This window comes from Erinaceus europaeus, chromosome 11 (genome assembly GCF_950295315.1).
Source record: "Erinaceus europaeus chromosome 11, mEriEur2.1, whole genome shotgun sequence".
NCBI lineage: Eukaryota > Metazoa > Chordata > Mammalia > Eulipotyphla > Erinaceidae > Erinaceus > Erinaceus europaeus.
The window spans coordinates 97,937,211-97,965,054 of NC_080172.1; the positions used below are offsets into that span (position 1 = coordinate 97,937,211).

The 27,844-nt window shown below is 40.0% G+C and overlaps 1 protein-coding gene and 1 non-coding gene across 3 annotated transcripts in view; both read right to left on the minus strand.

Annotated features, from left to right (window-relative positions):
- Nucleotides 1-1,161: 1,161 nt before the first annotated feature.
- The window catches only part of USP33 (ubiquitin specific peptidase 33), a 65,696-nt gene continuing 39,013 nt past the window's right edge, over nucleotides 1,162-27,844 (minus strand). Inside the window, exons 13-24 of one of the 2 annotated variants that reach the window (XM_060202202.1) lie at nucleotides 27,604-27,776; nucleotides 27,412-27,482; nucleotides 26,074-26,107; nucleotides 24,167-24,212; nucleotides 22,943-23,123; nucleotides 21,258-21,384; nucleotides 19,066-19,235; nucleotides 15,448-15,529; nucleotides 12,562-12,670; nucleotides 9,406-9,508; nucleotides 6,976-7,044; nucleotides 1,162-2,857 (exon numbers count right to left, since the gene is read on the minus strand). In XM_060202202.1, the coding sequence (XP_060058185.1) occupies nucleotides 2,700-2,857; nucleotides 6,976-7,044; nucleotides 9,406-9,508; nucleotides 12,562-12,670; nucleotides 15,448-15,529; nucleotides 19,066-19,235; nucleotides 21,258-21,384; nucleotides 22,943-23,123; nucleotides 24,167-24,212; nucleotides 26,074-26,107; nucleotides 27,412-27,482; nucleotides 27,604-27,776 (1,323 nt within the window). In that variant the 3' untranslated portion in view covers nucleotides 1,162-2,699. Of the gene's footprint in view, nucleotides 2,858-6,975; nucleotides 7,045-9,405; nucleotides 9,509-12,561; nucleotides 12,671-15,447; nucleotides 15,530-19,065; nucleotides 19,236-21,257; nucleotides 21,385-22,942; nucleotides 23,124-24,166; nucleotides 24,213-26,073; nucleotides 26,108-27,411; nucleotides 27,507-27,603; nucleotides 27,777-27,844 lie in introns of both variants that reach the window. The other variant, XM_060202203.1, reaches the window with a different exon arrangement.
- On the minus strand, nucleotides 15,703-15,808 carry LOC132541567 (U6 spliceosomal RNA). The gene has a single exon (XR_009552713.1). It is a non-coding gene; the product is annotated as a U6 spliceosomal RNA (small nuclear RNA).

Sequence of the window (27,844 nt, forward strand, 5' to 3'; positions counted from 1 at the left end):
CGAGAGGAAAGGGAGATAGAGACACCCGCAGCCCTGCTTTGTGATGCTTTCTCCTCCTGCAAGTGGGGGCCGGTGGCTTGAGCCCTGGCAGGTCCTTGCACTTTGTAACATGTGGACTCAAAGCAGGTGAACCACCACCCAGCCCCTCGGTCTGCTTTTCTAAGGAACCCAATCTGTGAAATATTCTCTGATGAGGAAAATAAGCCAAGATAGACTAAATAACTTTTCCAAGTTTGAACTGCAGAAGGTTCTATAAAGAAAAACACTGTAGGGAAAGACCAAGAAATAGCATAGTTGTAGCACATAAGACTTGCATTCAACAGTATCAGAACTAATGCCCAGCATCTCACCAAAAGCCAGAAATGAAGTGGTCAGAGACTGACAGACTAACATGGGGACAGACGAAAGCCTGGAAAAGGCTTTTTATAATGGTTGGTAGTGAAATTACAGTATAATTTTGACAAGCAAGGGGGAAAATGCCATTCTTAACTGGTGGGTCAGAATATTGGGGATGGGGGGTGGAAGGCAGTAGCACATCTGGTTAAACACTCCCATTGCAGTGTGCAAGGACCCAGGTTCAAGCCCCTGTTCCTTACCAACAGGAGCAAAGCTTCACAAGTCAAGCAGGGCTGCATGTGTCTCTTTGTCTCTCCCTCTCTATCTCCCCCACCCCTCTCGATTTCTGGCTGTCTCTATCCAATAATTAATAAATAAAAATAAAAAATATGAGAAGGGGCCCAGTGGTGGCACACTCAGTTGAGCATACACCTTACCATGAACGTGTGGGTTCAAGCCCCCAGTCCCCACCTGCAGCATGTGTCTCTGTCCCCAATACTGCATAATGCCAGGGCAGTTCTCTAGACCTTCTCATCTGTGTCTCTCAGGCTCATGAAATGATGTTAAAATTAAGACTAGGGGCTGGGCAGGATGCATCCAGCTGAGCAGATTCAAGCCCTCCCTGCCACTCCCCGTGGGGCGGGGGACGCTTTATGAGTAGTGAAAACAGGTCTGCAAGTGTTTTTCTCTCTTCCTCTCAAATTCTCTGTCGTATCATATAAAATAGAAAGGGAAAAAATGGCACGGGGATTCATAGTGCAAGTACAGAGCTCCAATAAGCTTGGTGGCAAAAAAAAAAAAAAAAACTTTAAATACCACACCAGATGACTTTTAAAGAATTTATTTATTCACTTGGAAAGAGAGGGAAAGACAAGACTCGTGCTTGACCATATGCAGCGGCAAGCACATAGCATTCACTCACTCTACCCACTGAGTCACCTCCCTAGCAGCCCAAATGACTTCTTTTGCATACATAAGATTAGGAAATAACAGGAAGACTCTAACACATTTTAGACTCGCATAGTTAATATCAAATTCAACATCCAAGTTACATGTTTTTAAAATTGTTTTTATTGAGTTATTAGCAAAACCATTTTAGCTGGTGGCAGTTGTACCAAACCAAAACAAAGCCATCATGAATGCTATTCAACATCCTCAAAGTAATCTAGTTTGTTTTGTATTTTGAATATAGTTAAACTTTGACATCACATAATCAAGCAAACAGAAGTGCATACTGTATTATTCAAAAGGATTTTATGCATCTCATTAAAAAAATTGTTGGCAAGGGACTTCACTTTTTACCAACAACTCATTGACACATTCCATACTTCATGCTCTCAAAAAGTATCTAGAAACTAACTCTAAGGAATTTATTAATATTAAAGAATGCTATCCAGGATTACAGAACTGAAGGTTAACATTTTACCGGGTAAGAGGCAATAAATTACTAATATTTGCTGACGTAATTCCACTCAAACTAAATACACCCTTGATACATTCGAAAAAGACATTCAGTAAATATTAATGTGCTAGTTTATATACTGCAGTGCAAAAGAAGTGACATCCTAACTTTTCCTGAGCTTTAGGAAATTAACATTTCTCTGACTACTTCTCAAGTTAAAACAGGCTCTTTATTATTTGAAGCCATGTCAAAACTATACAATTAAATTAGGATTTTAGAGAAGTGGAAAGACTGTTCAGTAATGGTAGCTTAGGGTAATGAAAGTTTTCAAAACAAAAGTGTTTACAATACTACAAAGAATATTATGGATTTGCATGTAATATAAAGATCAAAGATAACCTACTGATTACCAAATGGTCACAATTATCCCTTCCCTTTCAAAAATATTACACTGATTTTTAAAATATTTTTAATATTTATTTATTTATTCCCTTTTGTTGTCCTTGTTATTTTATTGTTGTTGTTACTGATGTCGTCATCGTTGTTGGATAGGATGGAGAGAAATGGAGAGAGGAGGGGAAGACAGAGAGGGGGAGAGAAAGACAGACACCTGCAGACCTGCTTCACCACCTGTGAAGTGACTCCCCTGCAGGTGGGGAGCCGGGGGCTTAAACCCGGATCCTTACACAGGTCCTTACGCTTTGTGCCACGTGCACTTAACCCACCTGCACTACCACCCGACTCCCACACTGAAAGATTTTATAAGTTATTTAACATTAAATATATCAACCTGTAATATATTATACATTTTAACACATTCTTTCATAATGCCCAGTAAGAAGAAATGAGAAAAGATTAAATAAAAAATTTAAAAAAAAACATGCTTTTTGGAATGTTTTTGCATATGTATGCCATGAGAAGTGAAAATGTTTTCTCATCAGAACTCTCTACAACCTGGAAATTACAAAGACCGGGTTTCTACTTCAATCTTCTCTTCGGCTTGTAGTATATCAGGGTCAACATGAACAACTGGTGGTCGCAGAATAACTTCAGGCCCTCCGCCATATATTGACTGTAGAAAATTCCATGTTTCTTCAGAAATTTGACCAGAATCTGCTCCTAAAATAAAGTTCATACAAGAAAGAAATATTTACAAATAAACTTTTATTTATTTATTTTTTTACATTGCAAAAGTTCTGATAATGTTATCGTCCAGCATAAGTCCTATGGGAATAAGGCCCAGGGAGTTCTGGGGTGTGGGGGGTGTGGGGTGTGTGTGTGTGTGTGTGTGTGTGTGTGTGTGTGTGTGTGTGTGTGTGTGTGTGTGTGTGTGTGTGTGTGTGTGTGTGTGTAGTAGATATGTAAGATGAGAGAATGGCACATAAGATTCCTCCAACATAAGTCCTATGGGAATAAGGCCCAGGGAGTTCTGGTGGTGTGTGTGTGGGTGTGTGTGTGTGTGGGTGTGTGTGTGTGTGTAGTAGATATGTAAGATGAGAGAATGGCACATAAGATTCTTCCAACGGGGAAGTCGGGCTGTAGTGCAGCGGGTTAAGTGCAGGTGGCGCAAAGCACAAGGACCGGCATAAGGATCCTGGTTCGAACCCCGGCTCCCCACCTGCAGGGGAGTCACTTCACAGGCGGTGACGCAGGTCTGCAGGTGTCTATCTTTCTCTCCCCCTCTCTGTCTTCCCCTCCTCTCTCCATTTCTCTCTGTCCTATCCAACAACGACAACAACAACAGTAATAACTACAACAATAAAACAACAAGGGCAACAAAAGGGAATAAAAAAAAAATTATAAAAAGATTCCTCCAACGGGTAGGCTCAATTGTACTAACCATGTAAGTTATTTTACTGACCTTATATTGTCTTTAAAAGTTAGGGGAGAGGGGCCAGGCAGTAGCACAGAGGGTTAAGCTCACATGACTGCAAAGCACAAGGATCGGAGCAATGATCCTGGTTCGAGCCTCTGACTCCCCACCTGCAAGGGGATCGCTTCACAAGCGGTGAAGCAGGTCTGCAGGTGTCTTTCTCTCCTTGTCTTCCTTTCCTCTCTCGATTTCTCTCTGTTCTGTCCAACAGCTATAACAAGGGCAACAAAAATCGGAAAAAAATGGCCACCAGGAGCAGTGGATAATGCAGGCACTGAGCCCCAGCAATAACCCTAGATGCAAAAAAAAAAAAAAAAAAAAAAAAAGTTAAACTGAGTGCCGGGCAGGGGTAGATAGCGTAATGGTTATGCAAACAAGACTCTCATGCCTGAGGCTTCCTCAAGTTCCAGTTTCAATCCCCCCCCATCACCACCATAAGCCAGAGCTGAGTAGTGATCTGGTAAAAAAAAAAAAAAAAAAAAAAAAGAAACTGAGTGCCTGGAAGGTGACACAGTAGAGAAAGCACTGAGTTCTCAATCATGTGGTCTTAATTTTGATCCCTAACACTGACTATACCAGAGTGATGCTCTGGTTCTTGCATCCAAGCAAAAAAAGTTGGATGCCAGCTAGAGATGTCTCAGGGATCAAGCACAGAACATACATGTTTGGCACTCCTGTATTGATACCTTTCACTCTTTATGCCACACTGGTGCTCTGGCTTCTCATCAAACTCTAGATCTTAAAAAACAACAACAAAAAAAACACAACTTTTCCTCAAAAGCATTAACACTGGCACAGTGGATAAAGTACTGGGTTCTCAAGCATGAAATCTCAAGTTCAATCCCTGGCAGCACATGTACTAGTGTGATGTCTGGTTCTCTCTCTCTCCTATCTTCTCATTAATAATTAAATTTAAAAAAGAATTACATTTTTTTTTTTTGTACCAGAGCAGAGCACAGCTCAGCTCTGGCTTATAGTGTGGGGTAGAGTGGGGTTGAACCTGGGACTTTGGAGCCTCAGGCATGAGTCTTTGCATAACAATTACGATATCAACCCCTGCCTCCACCCAATACAATTTTTGTTAAATAAGGTGTGATGGCCATCGGATATGAAAAAATTTTCAAAGTCACTACCAGAGAAATGCAAATAAGGCTGAGGAAATAGCATAGTGGTCATGAAAAAAGATTTTCATGCTGAGGCACCAAAAGTTCTAGGTTCAATACCCAGCATCACTATAAACCAGAGCTGAGCAATGAGTGCGCTGTTACAAATAAATAAATTATGTAAGTAAGTAAAGACAGCAATGAGATACGAATTTACCCGTGACATTGTTATGCATCAGAAAGGACAGAAAGAAGTGCAGGTCAGGATGTAGAGAAAGAGGAACACTTTTACACTGATGGTAGGAATGTAAACTGGTTTGACCTTTATGGAAAACAGTTTGGTGGTTCCTCAGAACACCAGAAATAGATCTACCCTATCATCTGGCACCTACTATTCTAGGAATCTATCCAAAGGTCACCAAAACACCTATCCAAAGAGATCTATGTACAGTTAGGCTCGTAGCAGCACAGTTCATAATAGTCCAAACTCAGAAGCAAACCAGATATACAATGGCACATGAGTGGTTAAGAAAACTACAGTACTGGGGAGTAAGGATCCCCGTTCAAGCCCCCAGCTCCCTACCTGCAGGGGAGTCACTTCACAGGCGGTGAAGCAGGTCTGCAGGTGTCTATCTCTCTCTCCCCCTCTCTGTCTTCCCCTCCTTTCTCCATTTTTCTCTACCCTATACCAACAATGATGACATCAATAACTACAACAATAAAACAACAAGGGCAACCAAAAGGGAAAATAAATAAAAGCAAGCTACAGTACATATACACAATGGAATAATCCTCTGCTGTTAAAAATGAGAGGTCATTTCATTCACCTCATCTTGGATAGAGCTTAAAGGAGTCATGTTAAGTGACATAAGTCAAAATGAGAAGGATGAATATGATCTTGCTCACAGGTGAGACTTAAGGATAAAAAGGAAATACAAAGTAAAATTCGGACTGGGTTTGATGTACTACAGCAAAGGACTCTGGGGAACAAGAGATGGGAGAGAGCTAGGGGTGGTGATGGGGGGGGGGGGAAGGGGTGTTGGGATCCTGGTTGTACAATGGTGGAGAAAGTCCCAAGCTGGGGGTGAGAGTATTTTGTAGACATCTACCATGGGGAGATGAGAAATTATACCCATATATCAACAACTATACTGTAATCATCAACACACATCAATAAAGGGAAAAGGCCAACAGGGCAAGATCTGGACTAGATGAGGTATAATGCTGCAAAGCCAAAGACTTCAGCCTAGGGGGAGATGCTCGGGTGGGGGTGGGGGGAAGGAAGGTATCAAGTCCGAGGACATGATGATGAAGAGAGACTTGGGTTGGTGATGGCAGTGGTGTGCAGATACCACATTACTCGTGTATGAACCATCCTGCATATTATTATTTCCCCGAAGATAATTATTTGAAAACAACAGCAACAACAAAACTTTTCGTGGATAAAAAGTGAACACTGTAGACCTGGCAAAATAGCTCAATTGCTTTGTCATGTGCACAAGCCAGATTCGAGCTCAGACTCCACCATAATGAAGGAAGCTTCAGTGCTGCAGTTTCATTCCCTCCTTCTCTGCCTCACTATCTTCGCAAAAAAACAAAACAAACAAAAGAAAAAAAAAAAACACTGGTAGTTTTTCCATTGTTTGTCCTACTTGGTATATAGACTATATAATTGAGCTGGATAAAAATCATGAATGACTAATGATGATACATTTTTTTTTTGCCTCCAGGGTTATTGCTGGGGCTCGGTGCCTGCATAGGAATCCACTGCTCCTGGAGGCCATTTTTCCCCTATTTTGTTGCCCTTGTTGTTGTCATTATTATTATTGTTATTGTTACCATTGATGTTGTTGTTGGATAGGACAAAGAGAAATGGAGAGAGGAGGGGAGACAGAGAAGGGGAGAAAAAGATAAGACACCTGCAGACCTGCTTCACCACTTGTGAAGGAACCCCCCTGCAGGTGGGGAGCCAGGGGCTCGAACCCGGGTGCTTGGGCTGGTCCTTGCACTTCGTGCCATGTGTGCTTAACCTGCTGCACTACTACCCGACCCCCAATACATGGTTTTTTTTTTTCATGACATATATTCTTAACAGTGACAAATTACTAAAAAGACTTTTCTTTTTTGGTAATCATCTCAGGATTACTTCTTCAGATAAGAGAGACCACTCCAGTATGGTGGGCCATACACAACGGCAAAATAGCACACTATCCAAGAAGGCTATTCTGTTGGCCCAAGACTTGAACAATAACACAACTTACCTTGCCTGAGCATCACATTGCCACATTTAGTCACTGCAATTTTAGTGTTGTCAATAGGACCTGGAGGATCTAAGTCAAAAGGAAAAATTACGAAATGCATACTTTTCAGAGAGATATACCCCTTACTTCTATGCCTAAAATAAATGCATGATTTAACTATATGGTCAAATTGATTGTCAGCCACATTACTATAGTCAATTTTTAATGAGATGTCTTCTAAGTTCTTGTTTATTTATTTATTTTAACCAGAGCACTGTTCAGCTCTGGCTTATGGTGGTACAGTGGCTTGAACCTCAGGCATGGAACTTGACTTTGGAACCTCAGGCATGAGTGTCTGTTTGTATAACCATTATGCTATCTACCCTCTGCCCTATGTTCTTCCTTTTTAGGCTTTGTTTTTTTCCCAAAACAGAACCAACAAAGAAGTAAAAAAAGGTTCTGATTCTATCATCCACAAACAGAAGTATTTTCTTTAATATTCATTAGAAATTAAAGGTAAAAATATGTTTTAATGATAGAAAATATAAAGTTGTTAACACTATAAAACAATTCCTTTATAATTTATAAAGAAATTAAATATCTTCACTAGTATCAGACTGTAATTAAAAACAAAATGCTAAAAACTCCTTTCCAATGAAAAAACTTAATGGTTTTCCGCTTAGAAACAGAAGTACAAAGTATGTTCATTATCAAAAGCTGTAAAAATAAATTGCAAGAAATAAAAAATATCCTATGAGGGGCCAGGCAGTGGCACACCTGGTTGAGTACACACATTATAGTGCGCAAGGGCCTGGGTTCAAGTCTCTGGTCCCCACCTGCAAGGAGAAAGCTTCACGAGTATGAGTGGTGAAGCGAAAGCTTCACGAGTATAAGTGGTGAAGCAGGGCTGCAGGTGTCTCTCTCTCTCTTAAATTTATTTAATGTTCTATTTATTTATTTATTTGTTTATGAGACGGATAGGAGGAAAGAAAAAGAACCAGCTATCACTCTGGTACATATGCTGCCAGGGATTGAACTCAGGACCTCATTCTTCAGAGTCCAGCACCTTATCCACTGCACCACCTCCTGGGACGTCTCCTATCCCTCTCTAACTCCCTTCCCCCCTCTTAATTTCTCTGTTTCTATCCAATAAAAAATAAAAATATTTTTAAAAATTAAAAATAAAATACGGGCAGTGTTATGCAAACAGACTCTCATGCCTGAGGCTCCTAAGTCCCAAGTTCAATCCCCCGCAACACCATAAGCCAGAGCTGAGCAGTGCTCTGGTGTTTCTCTGTGTCTTTCTCTGCATCTCTCTCAAAAATAAAATAAGTAAGTAAAATATTTTTTAAAAAATAAAATAAAATAAAAATGTCCCGTGATCCCACAAATATATATGCAGCTTCTTAAAGTATCTTTGTGGTTCTGTTGCCTTTGCAAAATGTCTATCTTTTTATTTTTTAAACCCAGAGTCCAAACTATGCACTTTTTCTGATTTGAAGGATATTTTAGTTTTAAATTATTAAACAATGTCACAAAATTATCTTCAAAAGTTCACACACTACCCCATTGGAATGGACATATAATTTAACCAATTTTATTTCTGAATGGATTTTTTTTAACTTTTTCATATTATGATCCCTCATTTACTCAATTCCTTTATTCCTAAATCACAATTCATGAATAGGTTTCAAAAAATTTTTTTTTGAGTGTTGGCACTAATTTTCTTTTTATTTCTTTATTGGGGAATTAATGTTTTACATTCAATAGTAAATACAATAGTTTGTACATGCATAACATCCCCCAGTTTCCATATAACAATACAACCCCCACTATGTCCTCTATCATCCAAAAGTTTTTTGAAAATATTTATTTATTTATTTATTTCCTTTTGTTGCCCTTATTGTTCTATTGTTGTAATTATTATTGTTGTTGTTGATGTCATCATTGTTGGACAGGACAGAGAGAAATGGAGAGAGGAGGGGAAGACAGAGAGGGGGAGAGAAAGACAGACGACACCTGCAGACCTGCTTCACCGCTTGTGAATCGACTCCCCTGCAGGTGGGGAGCAAGGGGCTCGAACCGGGGATCCTTACTCCGGTCCTTGCGCTTGGCGCCACCTGCACTTAACCTGCTGTGCTACCACTCGACTCCCAGGTTTCAAAAATTTAAACAATATAAACTAGAATATCTGAGTGGTGGCAGAGTGGATAAAGGCATTAGACATGAGGTACTAAATCTGACTCCCGTAATCACATGTGCTATACATTGAGTCCCTGTTTCTCTCTCATTAATAAGTGAATTAATAAACCCATAAAATATTATATAAGTGAGAATAAAGCACTCTGAGGGTACAGATCTTTTTCTCTTGGGATTAATCTCAAGTAAAATATTTTAAAATGTATTTGTCAAGTAAAACATATGCAGAGATTTTCATTTTTAACCACTCACCTCCATCTTTACCCTTCACAAAACTTTCCCATTCTCTAAACCACTGCATACTGATGCAATAAAAAGTCACCGGGGAGTCCTCTTCCTGAAATGCTCTGTTGAGCTATAGGGTGATGGGGGAAAACAGTCACTTAATATCAAGAACTTACTTTATAGCAGACAACACAACTATTCCACCTCAGCATGTGATAAAGTCAGTCCCTACACATAGAATGTGACATACTAGAATAAGCGATTATAACTAGTAATAAATAGTTCTACGTCACACTGTGAGCTATCCTTTAGTCCTGAATTATTTTTTTAAAGTATTTTATTTATTTTATTTTTGAAAGAGATGCAGAGAGAGACACAGAGAAACACCAGAGCACTGCACAGCTCTGGCTTGTGGTGGTGTAGGGGATTGAACCTGGGACTTGGGAGCCTCAGGCATGAGAGTCTCTTTGCATAACCATTATGCTATCTACCCCCACCCCCTGAATTATTTTTGTTATATATGAAAAATCACCTAATATGAACTAAACCCATATAGGAAGCAAATAAGGCCTAACCACCTTAAATCAATCCATAACTATGAAAGGTTCTCATGGGGGCCAGGTGGTGGCGCACCTGGTTGAGCAGACGTTCCAGTGCACAAGGACCCAGGTTCAAACACCTGGGCCCCACCTGCCAGGGGAAAGCTTCACGAGTGGTGAATTAGTGCTGTAGGTGTCTCTCTCCCTCTCTATCAGCCCCTTCCCTCTCAATTTCTGGCTGTGTCTATTCAATAAATAAATAAGGATAATAAAAAAATTAAAAAATGAGTAGAAGCTTCTCATATATGTGAAGTTTCTTTTTCTTTTTTGCCATCAGGGTTATCACTGGGGCTGGGTGCTGGCACTATGAATCCACCACTCCCAGTGGTTCTTGATTCCTTTGGACACTTGCAGACTCGCTTTACCATTCATAAAGCTTCTCCCAACTGCAGGGGAGGAGTAGGGTTTTGAACTTGGGTCCCTGCACATGGTAACTATGTGCACTTAACCAAGATGTGCCACTAGCTGGCCCCCTGAAATTTTTTATTGTTGTTACTTTTTCTAAAATAAATATTTATTACCTTTTGTTGCCCTTGTTTTATTGTTGTAGTTATTTATTGTTGTTGGATAGGACAAAAAGAAATAGAGGAGGGGAAGACAGAGAGAGAGGAGAGAAAGACAGACAGACACCTGCAGACCTGCTTCACCACCTGTGAAGCAACTCCCCTGCGGGTGGGGAGCCAGGGGCTAGAACCGGGATCCTTCAGCCAGTCCTTGCACTTTGCACCACCTGCGCTTAACCTGCTGCGCCTGACTCCATTGTTACATTTTTTGCCAGAGCACTGATCAGTTCTGGCCTATGGTGTTGCAGGGGACTGAACCTGGGACTTTGGAGCCTCACACATGTGAAATTTCCTTTATTTAAGGCAAGGGTATGAAACCCCATACATTCTGGGTTGTCAGAAAAGTAATACATAGAAGAACATAGAAAAAATATATTGTGACTTTTCCGACAACCCACTATATGAAGAGGAGTGATAAGAGCATAGGATGAAGAATTCATCTATTATAGCACAGACAGTAATTCTTCCTTCTTTTACTAAAAGAACTTCAATTTTCTTTGATAGACTTACTCTTCCACTAACAGTCTTAGACAAATTGTCAATGAGAATTCCTCTCAAACAGCCCAAATTCTACTAGGAATTGAAATTATAAATAAATAATTGTGGCTGTATTATTGACAGAAGCACTTTGAAAAGATTTATGTCTTGCTACCTCAGCAGAACCATACCAGTCTTTATGCATAATGCACTTCTTTTTTAAAAAAAATTATTTTATATTTATTTATTTTTCCCTCTTGTTACCCTTGTTTTTTATTGTTGTTGTAGTTATTGTTGTGGTTATTAACATTGTTGTTGTTGTTAGATAGGACAGAGAGAAATGGAGAGGAGGGGCAGACAGAGATGGGGAGAGGAAGACAGACACCTGCAGACCTGCTTCACCACCTGTGAATCGACACCCCTGCAGGTGGGGAGCCAAGGGGCTTGAACCGAGATCCTTACACCAGTCCTTGAGCTTTGCGCCACCTGCCCACCTGCACTTAACCCTCTGCGCTACTGCCCGACTCCCCATAATGCACTTCTTACTGATCTCATAACCAGGATCTGTTACTTGGAATCAAGAATGTATCAAAATCTGTTTTTGAAAAAAAAAAAAAGAAAAGAAAAAAAAAAGAAATAAATCTGTTTTTTTTTGTGAGGAAGTACGAGAATTTGAGTACAGAGTGTGTCCTAAAACGGTTTCATATTTCCCAAAGGCAAAGAGGCAGAAAATGCAGACTTAATAGAGGCTATCAAAGAACAAAAGCCAAAAAAAACCACTACCTTGGGAAAAAAAAATCTATAATTTACCATTCAAAAAGGAGATTTCTTGCCTATGCCAATTGACAAAGCAAAACTGATCATTAACCCATGCAAATAAAAACTCACTAGGCTTGTGGTGATTTGCCTGAAGATTCTGTTGTAGGCCCAGTACACTAAATATAGGGCTGGCAATATACTTCACTTTATTAGTGAACTTACTTTAAAAAAAATATTTATTTATTCCCTTTGTTGCCCTCGTTTTATTGTTGTAGTTATTACTGTTGTTGTCGTTGGATAGGACAAAGAAAAATGAAGAGAGGGAGGGAAGACAGAGAGGGGGAGAGAAAGACACCTGCAGACCTGCTTCACCACTTGTGAAGCGACTCCCCTACAAGTGAGGAGCCAGGGGCTCGAACTGGGATCCTTACTCTGGTGCTTTGCTTTGCGCCACCTGCGCTTAACCAGCTGTGCCCAACTCCAGTGCACTTAACTTTGTCACGGACCAACCCAGGCCTGGCCCCAATCATACTGAGGGAAGTGTCGATACTGTAGTGTTTTTCTTTCTTTGGTTTTTTTCTCTCTCTATCTATCTGGAAAAGTTAGCTTGGAGGAGTGAAGCCACAGTGATAGCCAAAAACCAAAATAAACCTTTCAAAATCTATTACAACCCTTTCCATCTAATCATCTCATTGACATAACATTGTTCTTCTTAATAATTACTTCTTTACGTTTACTCTACAGCACATTCATAAATTAGGAATTATCAAATGACTTTTTTTTACCCGAATAAAAATTTCCAATTCAGTTTTTCTTCTTTTTTCAATTTTCTCTGCCTCAATTTGGCAGGTATGACAAATATACAGATGGTTGACAGCTGGTCCTCCTCCATACCTAGAACAAAAAAGAATTTAGTAACTATGATAATCTTGAAGACAGCTGGTGTTCTTGAAAATCCATTTCCAATTTTTAGTCAATTGTAAAGTTCCCAGTAAGAAAGAAATCTTCACAGGAAAATTCAGTCATACCTCAATTCATGTAAAAGTCAAATGATCTGGGGGGCCGAGCGGTAGTACAGTGGGTTAAGTGCGCATGACAAGAAGCGCAAGGACCAGAGTAAGGATTCCAATTCAAGCCACTGGCTCCCCACCTGCAGGTGGGGGGGTCCCTTCAAGGCACTAAAGCAGGTGTGCAGATGTATATCTTTCTCTCCCCCTCTGCCTTCCTCTCCTCTCTTGATTTCTCTCTGTCCTATCCAAAAACAACAAAAGCAATAACAATAACAATAACAAAATGTCCTCCAGGAGCAGTGGATTCATAGTGCAGGCACTGAGTCCCAGTGATAACCCTGGAGGCAAGGAAAAAAAAAAAAATCAAATGATCCTAATCCTAAGGACTTGGTGGTGTTTAACAGCGTCATTAATTTTATTACTTAAATTTTTTTTTTGTTACTGGAGGGGTTAGTGGTTTACAGTTAATAGTAAAATACAATATTTGGTACATGCTGGGCTAGCATGGGGGTGCCTCTTCCCAGGTGCGTACTCTCTGGGTTGGAGAGAACTCGACTAGAGCCAGCCTGGGCTGCTACTCACTCAGCAACTCAAGGGAGATGACTCCTGAACCAAGCCTGTGGCAGTGAGGCAATGCAATATCTTTATTGATGAGAGAGCCAAGGTTTTTAAAGGGCAGACCAGGAAGTGGCAAGTTGGAAAAGGAAATGGCTAGGAAAGGGGCAGAGAAAGGCAAAAGGGGCTGGAAAGGTAGGAACTTCCTTAGCAACTGTTGCGAGGGTTTTAACTGGTAGGATTAATAATACCCTGCAGGCAGGGAGGGTCTTGAGGGTAGAAAGAAGATAGATCAAAGGAATGGAATGGGTGGGGATCTTTCAGGCAAAACAATGATTATGTAGATCAGCCATAGTATCAGGAATGCAGGGTGGAGCAGGGGGAGTTGGCTTAATGTTTTAAGGAATTCCAGGCTCCTGGAGGCAGAAAAATGCAGGGTGCTTTGTAAGGCAGGAGTCTGATAAGATGGGGCAAACCTTTGGGGTTACTCCTGTCCCTCCTTGCTCAACCTTTTGGTAGAGAGAGAGACTGACAGGATAGATGCACTTCTCAGGTCAAGCCCTGTCAGGCTCTACCACATCCTCACAATTTCCTGACAGGTATATGTGGAACATTTCTCGGATTTCTGCCTAACACTCTAACCCTTGACCTAGGTCCTCCTCCAACATTATGTTCCAGGACCTGAACACTCCCGCCAGCCTCCCAGTCCTGAACTTTCATGCCATACTAGGGTCATTAAATTTTAGACCAAGTCTAACACACACACACACACACACACACACAGACAAATATTTATATATAACATTTTTTTCATATATATATATATATATATATATATATATATATATGGCTACTTTCTTTTTTAGCTAGTTCTACTATTAAAGGTAATAAGGATACAAAGAAGTGGCTTTTAAATATTAACATAAATATATAAATTGAAATTGTATAGTCACATTTATAGTAAGTCTAATCAAAAGGAGGCTTGCCCTGGTCATTCAAGGAAACATTTCATGGGATGAAATATTCCCAGTAAGTAATAAAAGAAAACAATATTAAGTGCTGGTAGCACAAAGCACAAGGACTGGCGTAAGAATCCCAGTACAGTGGTCCGGGACGTGGTGCAGTGGCTTTGGATTCTTCAAAGTGTGAGGTCCCAAGTTCAATCCCCAGCAGCCCATGTACCAGAGAGATTTCTGGTTCTTTCTCTCTCTCCTATCATGTCTCATGAATAAATAAATAAACTCTTTAAAAAGGACCCCACAGTTCAAGCCACCAGCTCCCCACCTGCAAGGGGTCATGAAGCAGGTATGCAGGTGTCTATCTTTCTCTCCCCCTCTGTCTTCCCCTCCTCTCTTCATTTCTCTCTGTCCTATCCAACAATGATGACATCAATAACTACAACAATAAAACAAGGGCAACAAAATGGAATAAATATTTTTTTAAAAAATAATAGTTTTAAAAATAAAATTTTAATTTCAAGCATTAAATATCACAGTATACTTTACTTTTACAGATATAGAAAAGACCATAAAAATTTAAAATTATCGAGCTGGGGAGACAGCATAATGGTTGTACAAAAGACGCTCAAGCCCAAGGCTCCAAAGTGCCAGGTTCAATCCCGAGCACCACTATAAGCCAGAGCTGTGCAGTGCTCTGGTAGCTCTGTTTTTTTTTCTGTACCTATCATTAAAAATAAATAAATTTTTAAAAAATTTAATAGTTATTCCCTTTTGTTGCCCTTGTTTTATTGTTGTTGTTCTTATTGATGTCATTGTTCTTGGATAGGACAGAAAGAAATGGAGAGAGGAGGGAGACAGAAGGGGGAGAGAAAGACAGACACCTGCAGACCTGCTTCACCACTTGTGAAGTGACTCCCCTACAGATGGGGAGCCGAGGGGCTTGAACTGGGATCCTTATGCTGCTCCTTGGGCTTTGTGCCACTTGCACTTAACCCACTGCACTACTGCCCAACTCCCAATAAAATATTTTTTTTAAAAATTAAATTACCTAGACTAGCATCACACTATAACATTGTCCTACACATACTTCAGAATGAAGGAAACGGGTCTATTTTACATACACAATGATATATATATAATCACAAACCTGCTATATAGGTTATCCCAAATATTCTGAGGCAGCATCAAAACCAGGTCTTCAATGTAACTAGCTTTTCGTGGAGGAACACCTGAAAAAAAAATTTTTTTAGATGAGTCATTCTCATTTATTATTTTCAAAAGTTAATCTCATTTTTTATCAGACATTTATCAATAATTATTCTCTCTCTCTCTCTTTTATTCTCCACAACCGATTTCTCGGGGTTTCAGGATCCAAAAGACTTTCTTTCTTTTTTCTTTTTTTTAAAATATGGAATGCTTCATGAATTTGCATATCATCCTTGAGCAAGAGCATGTCAATCTTCTCTGTATCGCTCCAATTTTAGTATATATGCTGCCAAAGTAAGCATCAGACTTCTTTTTTTTTTTTTTAAGACTTCTTTTTCTTTAGAGGGTCAGAAAGGAGTGACACCAAAGCACAGCTCTATTGCTTATGATGCCACTGCCACCTGTTTGCATGATACTCCCATGTGTTGTGGGGCTTAAATCCAGGAATTCGGGGGGGGGGGTGATCAGAGAGAAAGAATACACCAGAACATCACTGTGGCATACTCTATGTCAGGAATTGAACTTCGAACATCATGCTAGAGAGACCAACACTTTATTTATTGTGCTACCTCCTAGGTCAGTTTGCCTTTTTTTTTTTTTTAATGTAATATTAGAACATGAACCTAGGATCTCAGGTACATACAATTACATTGAGTAGCCTCACTGGGTAAATCTTTTTCACTCTTTTAAGAGGAAGAGGGAGAAGGAGAATGGAGGAAAAAAAAAAAAAAGAGTGACACCACAGCTTTACCCCCATTGCCCACGAAGTCTGGTACCATCCATGGTATTCCATGGTAGCGATGGGTTGAAATTCAGGGCCTTGAACATAGTTATGGTATGTGCTTTATAGGAAAAATGGGCATAAAATATATAGAGAGATATACAGATAATTATAGAGGGAATGTGGACACAGAACTTTGGTGGTGGGAACAGTGTAGAATTGTACCCGTTATTCTGTAATTTTGTAAATAACTAATAAAAGAAAGTAACAAAGAGAGGAAAGAAGAAAGGAAAGAAAGAGAGAATGCAAGATAGATATATACTTTATGATATATACTTTATGGAGTGAGCTATTTCTCAGCCCCTCAATGATTATAGGAAAGATCTATGCTCACCAACATTAAAAGCAGCACAGTTTGTAACAGTCCAAACATGGAAGCAACCCAGATGCCCAATGACAGATGAATAGCTACATATGAATGTCTACACGAGTAGAACATATAACAATGAAGTACTATGCAGTTGTCAAAAATGATGGGGTCACTTCTTTTGCAATACTGTAGCTGGAACTTGGAGGTATTACGTTGACTGCGACAAGCCAGAAAGAGACCGATACTGAATCCTCTCATAGGTGGAACGTAAGGATAAAGGACAGTAAGCTGAAGCTTGGACTGTGTGTGGTATATTGCACCAAAGTAAAGGAGGCTGGGAAAGGAGGGAAAGGAACAGGATGAAGGGACATTGGGGTCCTGGTGTGTCTCTTAGTAATCAAGAGGAGATGTGTCTGTGTTACCTATTATCTTTAGTTACTGGATGGAGACAGCCAGGAAATGAGAAAGAAGAGACAGAGAGGGAGAGAGACGCCTGCAGCACTGCTTCACCACTCGCAAACCTTTTCCCCTGCAGGTGGGGACTGGGGGCTCGAACCCGGGTCCTTGCACATTTAACGTGTGCTCAACCAGGTGCGCCACCACCCAACCCTGAGATGTGCCTATGTGTTAAAGATTATATTGTATACAATTAACTCCTCCAATAATGTCTAGGTATAAATAACTTTTTTTTTTTTTTAACAGAGCACTGATCTGCTCTGGCTTTTGGTGGTGTGGGGGATTGAACCTGAAACTTCTGAGCCTTAGGCATGAGAGTCTGTCTGCATAACCACTATGCTATCAACCCCCAGTATAAGTAACTTTTATAATTATATTTCTAAAAACAAACATTTCTTGAATTACACAGAAACCACTTAACAGTCAATTATTTCCTTATGCAAATATTTACTAAGTGTTGATTGTACATTGAGTGAAATTAAAGAGGGCATCTTTGCCTTGAGAACTTGTAAACACACAGAAGAAATAAAGCACTTAAAAAAAATAACTTTAATAAAGTATATGGATTCTGCAGATGGCTCCTGTTTTTTTTTTTTAATTTATTTATTTTTTTTAATTTTTACCAGAACACCGTTCAATTCTGGTGTATGGTGGTGTAGGGGATTGAACCTGGGACTTTGGGGCCTCAGGCATTAGAGTCTCTTTGCATAACCATTATACTATCGACCCCCACCCCAGAAGGCTCCTCTTAAAAGGAGATTCAGAATAATAAGACTTGTATGTTGGTAATTCAATTAGCAAAATAAAGAGGAAAATGCACAGAAATATTTCCAAGGCTCATGTTTCTAAGCTCCATACAGCAAATTTCTACTATCTTATAGTTTCACTAGAAAAATTTTTGGGGCCAGAAGATGGCACACCAGGTTAAACACACGTTACCAGGTGCAAAGACCCAGATTCCAGGCCCCAGTCCCAACCTGCAGGGGGAAAGCTTTGTGAATGGTGAAGCAAGGCTGCAGGTGTCTCTACTGATCTCTCCCCCTCTACCTCTTCCTACCCTGTCGCTTTCTGGCTGCCTCTATTCAGTAAATAAAGATAATAAAAAAATTTTTTTAAATATTTATGGGAGTCGGGCAGTAGCGCAGTGGATTAAGCGCAGGTGGCGCAAAGCACAAGGACTGGCATATGGATCCTGTTTCCCCACCTGCAGGAGAGTCACTTCACAAGCGGTGAAGCAGGTCTGCAGGTGTCTATCTTTCTCTCCCCCTCTGTCTTCCTCTCCTCTCTCCATTTCTCTATCCTATCCAACACAATTACATCAGTAGCAACAACAATAATACCTACAACAATAAAAACAACAAGGGCAACAGAAAAAAAGGGAAAAAATATTTATTAAAAAAAAAAAAAGAAAAATTACTGAATCTGTTGAGTCTCCCACTATATTAATAAAGCTTTCACACTAATGTTGCCTGGTAAACATTAATAGCTAACCCCAAAGGTATAAGCGACCTTTCATAAATTTAAATGAGGGCTTTTCTCCCCTTTTTAAATTCTATGTATAGTACTTAGGAAAGGAACTATACTTATTTAGGCAAAAGAGTAAGAACCACAGATAAAGTTAGTAGTCAAATGTCTCTTAGCTAAGAAAAATGATGTAAAATAAAAGGGTTCACTGTATAGTAATGAGCTGCCTAAGTATTTGTATCAACGGTAAGATTATAGTTTTGAAAAGGGAACTATCAAAATGGTGTATGGACTGCTCCAGCATTCAAGGCCTTCCTCTGTTGCTGTCCATGGAGCTCCAATGAGCTTCGAGGGATCCACGTTGGCCTCACACATGGTGTGGCATGTGATTCACCTGCTGAACCACCTCCCAGACCCACATACATTGGTATTCTAAGACACAACTTAGACTGCATGTAAGGAAATGGGGAATAATTGGAAGCAGAAAATCTTGGCTCATTCCCAGTTTGTGAATTACCCTACCAACCCTTTCCATTACAGTTTCTTACCTCCATGAATACAGAGAAAATCATTGTTTGAAATAGGACCAGGTTCAGCAAAAGTCTTAAATTTATTTAGCCACTGTCGAGAAATGTAAAATTGAAGTAGACTCGGTTCCATTATGTTCAACAAATTGGATATCCTTCGTCTCTCTTTCTGTGCCTCTTCACTGCTCTTCCTATTAATAAGAACAATGATTCATTAGATTCTATGTGCATTTTACTCCATTTTTTCTCCTTTTCCTTATTAGATTTAGTACACACGTTAATACTGTGAATCTTACTAGATTCTGTGAATTATTCAACAAAATCATAATCTGTATCATTATCAACCCTACTACACCCCACACCCGTTCCCCCAAAAACAATTTACAACCCTACAGGCAATACTGCTTTTGAGCTGCTGATATGCACATCTAACTAGTAATACACAGTAAGCATTCAATGGTTTATTATGAAAATCCATCTAGATAATTTATTTTTCTGTTCTGTCATTAGCACTCACTGTCTCATAAGATACTGAAAAATATCAAAGACATTTTTACAGTAATGCCTTCTTTTTCTGAAGAAAATCTATTGGTTCTGTTTGTGAGGAAAATCTTGTATTCGTTCCAACCAGCAATGCCTACGTTTTTCTTAAAACCAATCTTGCAAGGCCTGGTGGCGGTGAACCTGGCTTGAGCACAGATGTTACAATGTGCAAGGACTCAAGTCTGAGTCCCCGTGCCACCTGCAGGAGGAAAGCTGGTGAAGCAGTGTCGCAGGTGTCTCTCTCTCTCTCTCCCTCTCTACCTCCCCCTTCCTCTCAATTTCTGGCTGTATCTATCCAATAATAATAAAAAGCTAATTTAAAAAAACACTAATATTTCTAAAAAATATTCCTTTGTGCTTTTTGTCCACCATCATAACATAGCAGTGGTGGATTTTGCTGCTCTCCAACCTACACGATGCCACCCAAGGACAAGAAGAAAAAAGATGCCAGAAAGTCAGTCAAGAAAGACAAAAATTCAGTAAATACGTCTGAAGACAAGGCCAAAAAGAAAAAGTGGTCCAAAGGCAAAGTTCAGGACAAGCTTAATAACCTGGTCTTGTTTGACAAAGCCACATATGACAAACTCTGTAAGGAAGTTCCCAACCAATAATCCAGCTGTGGTCTGAGAGACCAAAGATTCATGGTTCTGTGGCCAGGGCTGCCCTTCAGAGATCCTCAGTTAACTAGCTTATTAAGCTGGTGTCAAAACACAGAGCTCAGAAATTTACACCAGAAACACCAAGGGTGGTGATTCCCTCGATGCTGGTGAAGATGCATAAACAAGTCCCACCTACTGTACATTTTGAAAAATAATCTATATGTTACCCACTCTTTTGCTCTTTAAAATATCTATTTTCCCTTTGTTGCCCCTATTGTTTTTTATTGTTATAGTTATTATTGTTGTTATTGATGTCTTTGTTGGATAGGACAGAGAAAAATGGAGAGAGGAGGGGAAGACAGCAAGGGGGAGAAAAAGACAAACACCAGCAGACCTGCTTCACCACCTGTGAAGCGACTCCCCTGAAGCTGAGGAGCCGGGGGCTGAAACCGGGATCCTTCAGCCAGTCCTTGTGCTTTGCACCACCTGCACTTAACCCGTTGCACTACTGCCCGAATGATTCCTCTTTGCTCTTTAAATGGCAGCATTTTCTTTAGAACAGATTATTCTGAAAGTGGTTTTTTTACTTCACTTTAATCACTTAATGAAATAAAACAATTTCGGCAGTAGCGCAAGCACAAAGTGCAAAGGCCGGCATAAGGATGCCAGTTCGAGGGCCCTGCTCCCCACCTGCAGGGGGTCCACTTCACAGGCGGTGAAGCAGGTCTGAAGGTGCTTGTCTTTCTCTCCTTCCCTGTCTTCCCCTCCTCTCTCCATTTCTCTGTGTCCTATCCGACAACAATGACATCAATGACAACAATAATAATAACCACAACAACGATAAAACAACAAGGGCAACAAAAGGGGAAAAACAGTCCCCAAGAGCAGCGGAATCGTGGTGTAGGCACCGACCCCCAGTGATAACCTGAAGGCAAGAAAAAAAAAAAGAAATAAAACAACTTCTAGTCTCTATTCAGCAAACCACGTTACAAGTCTTAGAAGTTACTAACAACCCCAAAGGAAGATGTTTCTTTCATATTTATCAAAATAATCTATATAGTATTTTCTTACCTGTAGAAAAGAACATAAGCCTCTGCATTTTGTACTGTAGACTCAGAAACTTCAGTGACACTTTGATCATCAAATTCATACCAAAGATTATTTAAATTGTTTCGACAGTAAGCAATATAGTGTCCACCTAAATTTAAGTGGGGACAAATTAAGTCATTAAATTAAAACAAGACTAGATGACAAGCTACTTCAATTCCAGAGCACAGAAACTCAGAGACGAAGGAGGGGGAGATAGAGAGGAAGAAAAAAGATAGACACCTGCAGACCTGCTTCTCTGTTTGTGAAGCAACCCTCACTGCAGATCAGGAGCCTGGAGCTTGAGCCTAGATCCTTGTGTGGGTCCTTGCACTTAGAACTCATGTGAGCTTAATGGCATGTGCCACTGCCCAGCCCCTCATGACCTCATTTCTTAAAGAAACAGAAAAATAGAATATGTAATCTTTAAAAAAAAAAAAACAACAACAGGTAAGGGAGCTAGGTGGTGGTGCACCTGGCTAAGCACACACATTCCTATCTATACATGAAGACCTAGGTTTGAGCTCCCACTCTCCACCTGCAGGGAGTAAGCGTCATGAGCAGTGAAGCAGGTCTGGCAGAAGTTTCTCAATCTCCTGCACTATCTCCACCTCCCCTCTCAATTCTGTCTGCCCTAGCAAATAAAAAAATAATAGTAATACATAAATTTTTTTAAAGAGGAAAAAGGGCTGCTGAGAGGCATGAATTTGCTGTGCAGGCACTGAGCCCCAGGGATAATCCTGTGGAAAAAAACCCACAGTGTTGGTATGCATGAGACCCCTTCTGTTTCATTTGGTTTAAATCCCCCCTGCTTAACACTATTCTATTTACATAACCACTGCATTCTATTTACATAACCACTGTTAACAAGCACCACCCTCCCTCCAGGGCATTGGTGGTTCAGTGATAGGATTCTCGCCTGCTCCGCCCCCTCCTTGTCACACTCTGATTTTCACCAGTCACTTTTCTCTCCACCCTCTCTATGTCACATCCTGTTTCCACCCTACTTGGCAAGTATATATAAAGACAGCATTGTGAGTTTTAGGGTACCTTGAGTTTAGCTTAGCTCGGTTTAGATTGTGCTGTGTCTTGTATGAATAAAGAGATACTGCCTACAGCTCAACCATGAGTCCCTGGTCGTCTGTTACCCGCCCGTGAAGCCAGCCCGGCAAAAACAACACCACAGTGCTACAAAGATCATGCTAAAACCCTTAATATACTTAAAAAAAAAATTTTTTTTATTATCTTTTTATTTATTTATTGGATAGAGACTGTCAGAAATCAAGAGGAGAGGGGGAGATAGAGAGGGAGAAAGACAGAGACATCTGCAGCCCTGCTTCACCACTCACAAAGCTGTCTCCCTGCAGGTGGGGACCAGGGACTCGAACCCAGGTCCTTGGTGCACTGTACGCTCAACCAGATGTGCCACCACCCAGGCCCCTTAATATAACTTTATACAAAATAATTTTTAGTATTCTGAACTTCATAGTGAGGGTATTAAATTTCCTAAATTTTTTCTGATGTGTCTAATAACCATAATAAAATGAAGGTAAATAAAAGCCCATTTAATATGTTCTACATGTTTTTTTCTTTCACTTAGATCTTAAGAGATCAATTCAGATGTTTACTTTTTAAAAATCTAAGCACAAATGTTAAGTCTGTATACTTACTACTTGCAGTTCCGTGGTGACAAATGACTGACAGAAGGTCGTAAGTGACAATTTGAGTCGGACTGTCTTTAGCAAGAAATGGTTGAAGATCCAGGCCTTCCAGTGGAAATGAAACATGAGTACTGATCTTAGTAGAAAACATTAGCTCATGTCTGAATCTTTTAAGGTGTATGCATAAAATCTAAAAGAAAACAGAATTCAACCCCTAATTTACTGTGACAAAGTCTAAAAGCATTCCAAGTGATAACATTTAGAACACTTAAGATTTTTATTCTACAAGCAAGAAGTTGGGGGTGACTAAGCTAAAACTCTAAATATCAAATTATTTTTGATTTTTCTATATGCTAAAAGTATCTATTAAGCATTCATACAGAATTAAGTGTCAAGGTTAAACATTAACTTGTAGTTATGACCTTTTAATTTTAAAAATGTTAAATGTGGAAAAGATGAAGCACGACACATCCGAGTAAGTTCACAGCTACTAACTTTGTCACTTTGCACTTTATACCTGCAACACCCTATAATGTCTGATTAAACTGCACTAAACATGGTTTTCCAGCTAAGGGTGCTCATGTAACGAAACACTTTCACAATGGATTCTCCTTGGCAGGGGAGATAGAACATGGCAGAACACAAGACTTGTATGCTTGAGACCCCGGTTCGATCTCCCCCCACCCCCACCACATGTTAGAATTGAGCAGTACTCTGGTTTTACTCATGAGACTAAAATTAAAAGAAATTTATATTGAGTTATTTCGCCACCAGGATTATTGGTGAGGCTCTGCACCTACGTGATTTTACTGCTCCTGGTGGATTTTTTTTTTTTAAACCAGCTCTGGTTTATAATGATACAGGGGATTGAACCAGGGACCTGGGAGCCTCAGGCATGAGTCTGTTTGCATAACCATTATGCTTTCTTCTCCACCCCGAGAGGGTGAGATAAATAGAGAGGAGAGATACCACAGACCTGTCCCACCACTTTGAAGCTGCCCCTGGACAGATGCTCACATGTGGCGGCCGAGAGCCAAGCTCAGGTCCTCATGCATGGCTACAGGGTAGAGGGTATGAGCTATCTCTTGACCCCAAAATGAAATATAAATTTTAAATGGATTATTTTAGTAATTGGTCACTTAATTCTGTAGTCATCCTAAGGGACTACACTGTTTTATGTTAATGCTTTATGTTCATTCACAGAAGATAAATTTAATTATAATAAGTCCATACCTCAGGAAACTTTTGTACTTTACAAAACTTTACTCCATTCCTCAGCCTAAAGAGAGAAAACTAACTTAGGTAAATCAGTTTCCCATATGAACATACAAAAAAATATATATAGTATTTTTAAATATACAGCAAATTCTTTTACGAAATGCAGGTACAAAAAAGTATCAGACTAAAAATGAACATTAATGAATGGCATACTACCCATTCAAAATGCACGCTATCTGAATGAACAAGGACCCTGCTTACTAAAAAAAAGGCTTAATAATAAAAATTGGGAGATAACATCAATGCTAGTATAACATCTAAAAATGTCAGGCAGACTACAAACTACATGACTTTAGAGTCTCTTTAACTTTCTGAATTTAGACTGTTAGCATGGTAATCTGGAAGACAATATTGTCTTACTTATAACAAAATTAGGCAGTTGGGTGGTGGCACACTGGGTTAAGCACACATAGTACTTATAACAAAATTAATCTTTATAATAAAAGCATATTTATATTTCTTAACACATCTCATGATATATTTTAAAAATCCCCTATGAAATAATATACTGATTTTATATCTTAAAATATATTTTCTTTTTTCTTTTTTTTTATATTTTTCCCTTTTGTTGCCCTTTTTTTTTTTATTGTTGTTGATGTCATCATTAGATAGGACAGAGAGATATGGAGAGAGGCGGGGAAGACAGAGGGGGAAAGGGGAATCCGGCGGTAGCACAGCAGGTTAAGCGCACTGTCGCAAAGTGCAAGAACCAGTATAAGGATCCTAGTTCGAGCCCCCAGCTCCTCACTTGCAGGAGAGCTTCACAGGTGGTAAAGCAGGTCTGCAGGTGTCTCTCTTTCTCTCCCCCTCTCTTCCCCACCTCTCTCCATTTCTCTCTGTCCTATCCAACAACAATGACAACAATAAAAACAATAATAATAACTACAACAACTATAAAACAACCAAGGCAACAAAAGAGGAAAAAAGTCTCCAGGAGCAGTGGATTCATGGTGCAGGCACCAAGCCCCAGCAATAACCCTGGAGGCAAAAAAAATAAATAAATAAAACAGAGGGGGAGAGAAAGAGAGACACCTGCAGACCTGCTTCACTGCCTGTGAAGCAACTCCCCTGCAGGTGGGGAGCCAGGGGCTCGAACCCGGATCCTTATGCAGCAGGTCCTTGCACTCTGCGCCACGTGCGCTTAACCCGCTGCACTACAATCCGACTCCTAAAATATATTTTCATGTTATATACAAGCCTATAAAATTTGTTTACTGAGAGTCGGGCGGTAGTGCAGCGGGTTAAGCAGAGGTGGCGAAAAGCGCAAGGACAAGCATAAGGATCCCGGTTGCAGACCTCAGCACCCCACCTGCAGGGGAGTCGCTTCTCAGGCGGTGAAGCAGGTCTGCAGGTGTCTCTCTTTCTCTCCCCGTCTTCCCCCCCCCCCCTCCATTTCTCTCGGTCCTATCCAACAACGATGACATCAATGACAACAATAACTACAAAAAGGGGGGGGGCAACAAAAGGGAATAAATATTTTAAAAAATAGTTTACTGAACAAGCAAGTTAAGATAAATCTTACTAGCCGTGCCTTTTCCTTCTTCTTTTTTTTTTTTTTAATTTTATTTTGCCTATTTATTTGATAGAGACAGCCAGAAATCAAGAGGGTAGAAGGAGACAGAGGGAGAAAGACAGAGACACCTGCAGCCCCACTTCACCACCTGCAAAGCTTTCCTCCCGCAGGTGAGGACTGGGGGCTTGAACCTGGGTGCTTGTAATGTGCACTCAACTAGGTGTGCCACCCACCACCTGGCCCTGTTGACTTTTCTAACGTAGAAAATTAACTTCACATGCTCTATTCAAAAAACCAAAATCAATGCCATTTAAAATACAAAGCATGTAATTAAATGAATGCCACTTACTTTTTGCATTTTTCACAACTGTACATATTATCGCCTGAAAATAATATAGATTTGGTTATCCTTGCCAAATTGAAGTCAAAGTATTTTCCTCTACTTCTGCAATTCTTTTAGTTTTCCACATACTGACTTCTCAGCTCATTAACTAAATGCTCCACTTTTTTTCTCTCTCTCTCTCTAATATTTTTATGGGGGGAGGATTAATAGTTTACAGTAAATTGAGTTGATGGTACATGTATAAAATTTCTTAGTTTTCTGCAAAACACTCTCACTGTCCTCCTAGGTCTCCTTCCATCATTATGCACCAGGACCTGAAAGCATCCCCCCCCCCCCCCCCGCTGACTCCTTTACTTTTGTACATTTACACATTCACTGCCACCAGGGATATCACTGCAACTCAGTGCCTGCACTGGGATGCATGGATCGACCTTCCCGTGGTGCATCCCGTGAGTACCCATTCATTGGGGAAACTGACGATCCTTCCTAGCCGACTGAATCCACATGGATCCCAGTCACTTTCAAAGCCATTAACTGGCTATGGAAGAAGGGCAAAGGCTAGAAGAAGAAGTGCCTGCACTATGAATCGACTGCTCCAGGCAGCCTTTTTTTTTTTTCAATTTTTTTTTCTTATTACAAGAAATTGAGAGGGAAGAGGGAGGTAGAGAGGGAAAGAGAAAGAGACACCAGTAGCACTGCTTCACCTCTCATGAAATTTTCCCCCTGCTGGCGGGTTGGTAGAGACTTGAACCCAGGTCCTTACTCATGGTAACATGTGGGCTCAATAGGGTACACCACTGCCCAGCTCCCCAATGCTCCATTTTTCAGTCCCTGCTTAAAGGTAAGTTCATGTTTACCTTGCCTGTATATAACACCCATCCCTCTGCTCTTTTCAGTTGTGTGGATCTAATGTAGTATCTTTTCCATTTATCCACTAAATTAAAGTCACTGCCTACCTGCTCTATGTCCAAGCAAGGTGCTAGAACTACATACACAAAAATTCCAAAACAATCAATCAAACAAAAGCCCAACAATAATATGGAGTTTTATAACTCAGTTCATATAAACTGGTTGCATTTAATGTTCTATGAATCCCAGAGCAGATTTATAATGTCTCACTTATTAATGTGTATTACAGGAATTTGTACAAATTACTCCAGGATGATTCCTGATACTTATATTCATATTATCATGGTAGAGACTTTCACTGTGCCAATATGAGCAAATACTACGTAAGCCATCTTAAAGTTTAGCCCTTATGAAAGCATCTTTATGCTGAGTCCCATTCGCATTTTACAGCACCCACAACAAATCAACCATAGCGTAAGTGAAAACATTATTTACCTTTTAATTCATCTCTGGCGAAGAAGGCAGCAAGACAATCTTGCAAGGTAACTATTGGACCCCAAAACCAGCTAGGGACACATGAGACAACAAACCTGAAACATTATTGACAGAAAAAAAGGAAGTATTCTGCCAGTATAGCAGAAAAAGAAGTTTTCACGATCAGCTAATGCAAAGAAAATGCATACATACCTCTTCATATACTCCATGAAAAAGGCAATCCACCCCTGGGGAGCATATGCTTCTCCACATGACCCTGCTTTGACTATAGAAGTTGGATGACTTGATGAATGCAGCTTAGCAAGGTCTTCCTTGCCAGGAATTGGCAAGGACAGATCTTGAAAGGTCTCGAGGGTTACAGACACCTAAAATATTGGTGTTTTAAGAATGAGATGAAGATAATCAAACACAAACACTTATGAGGCTATATTTT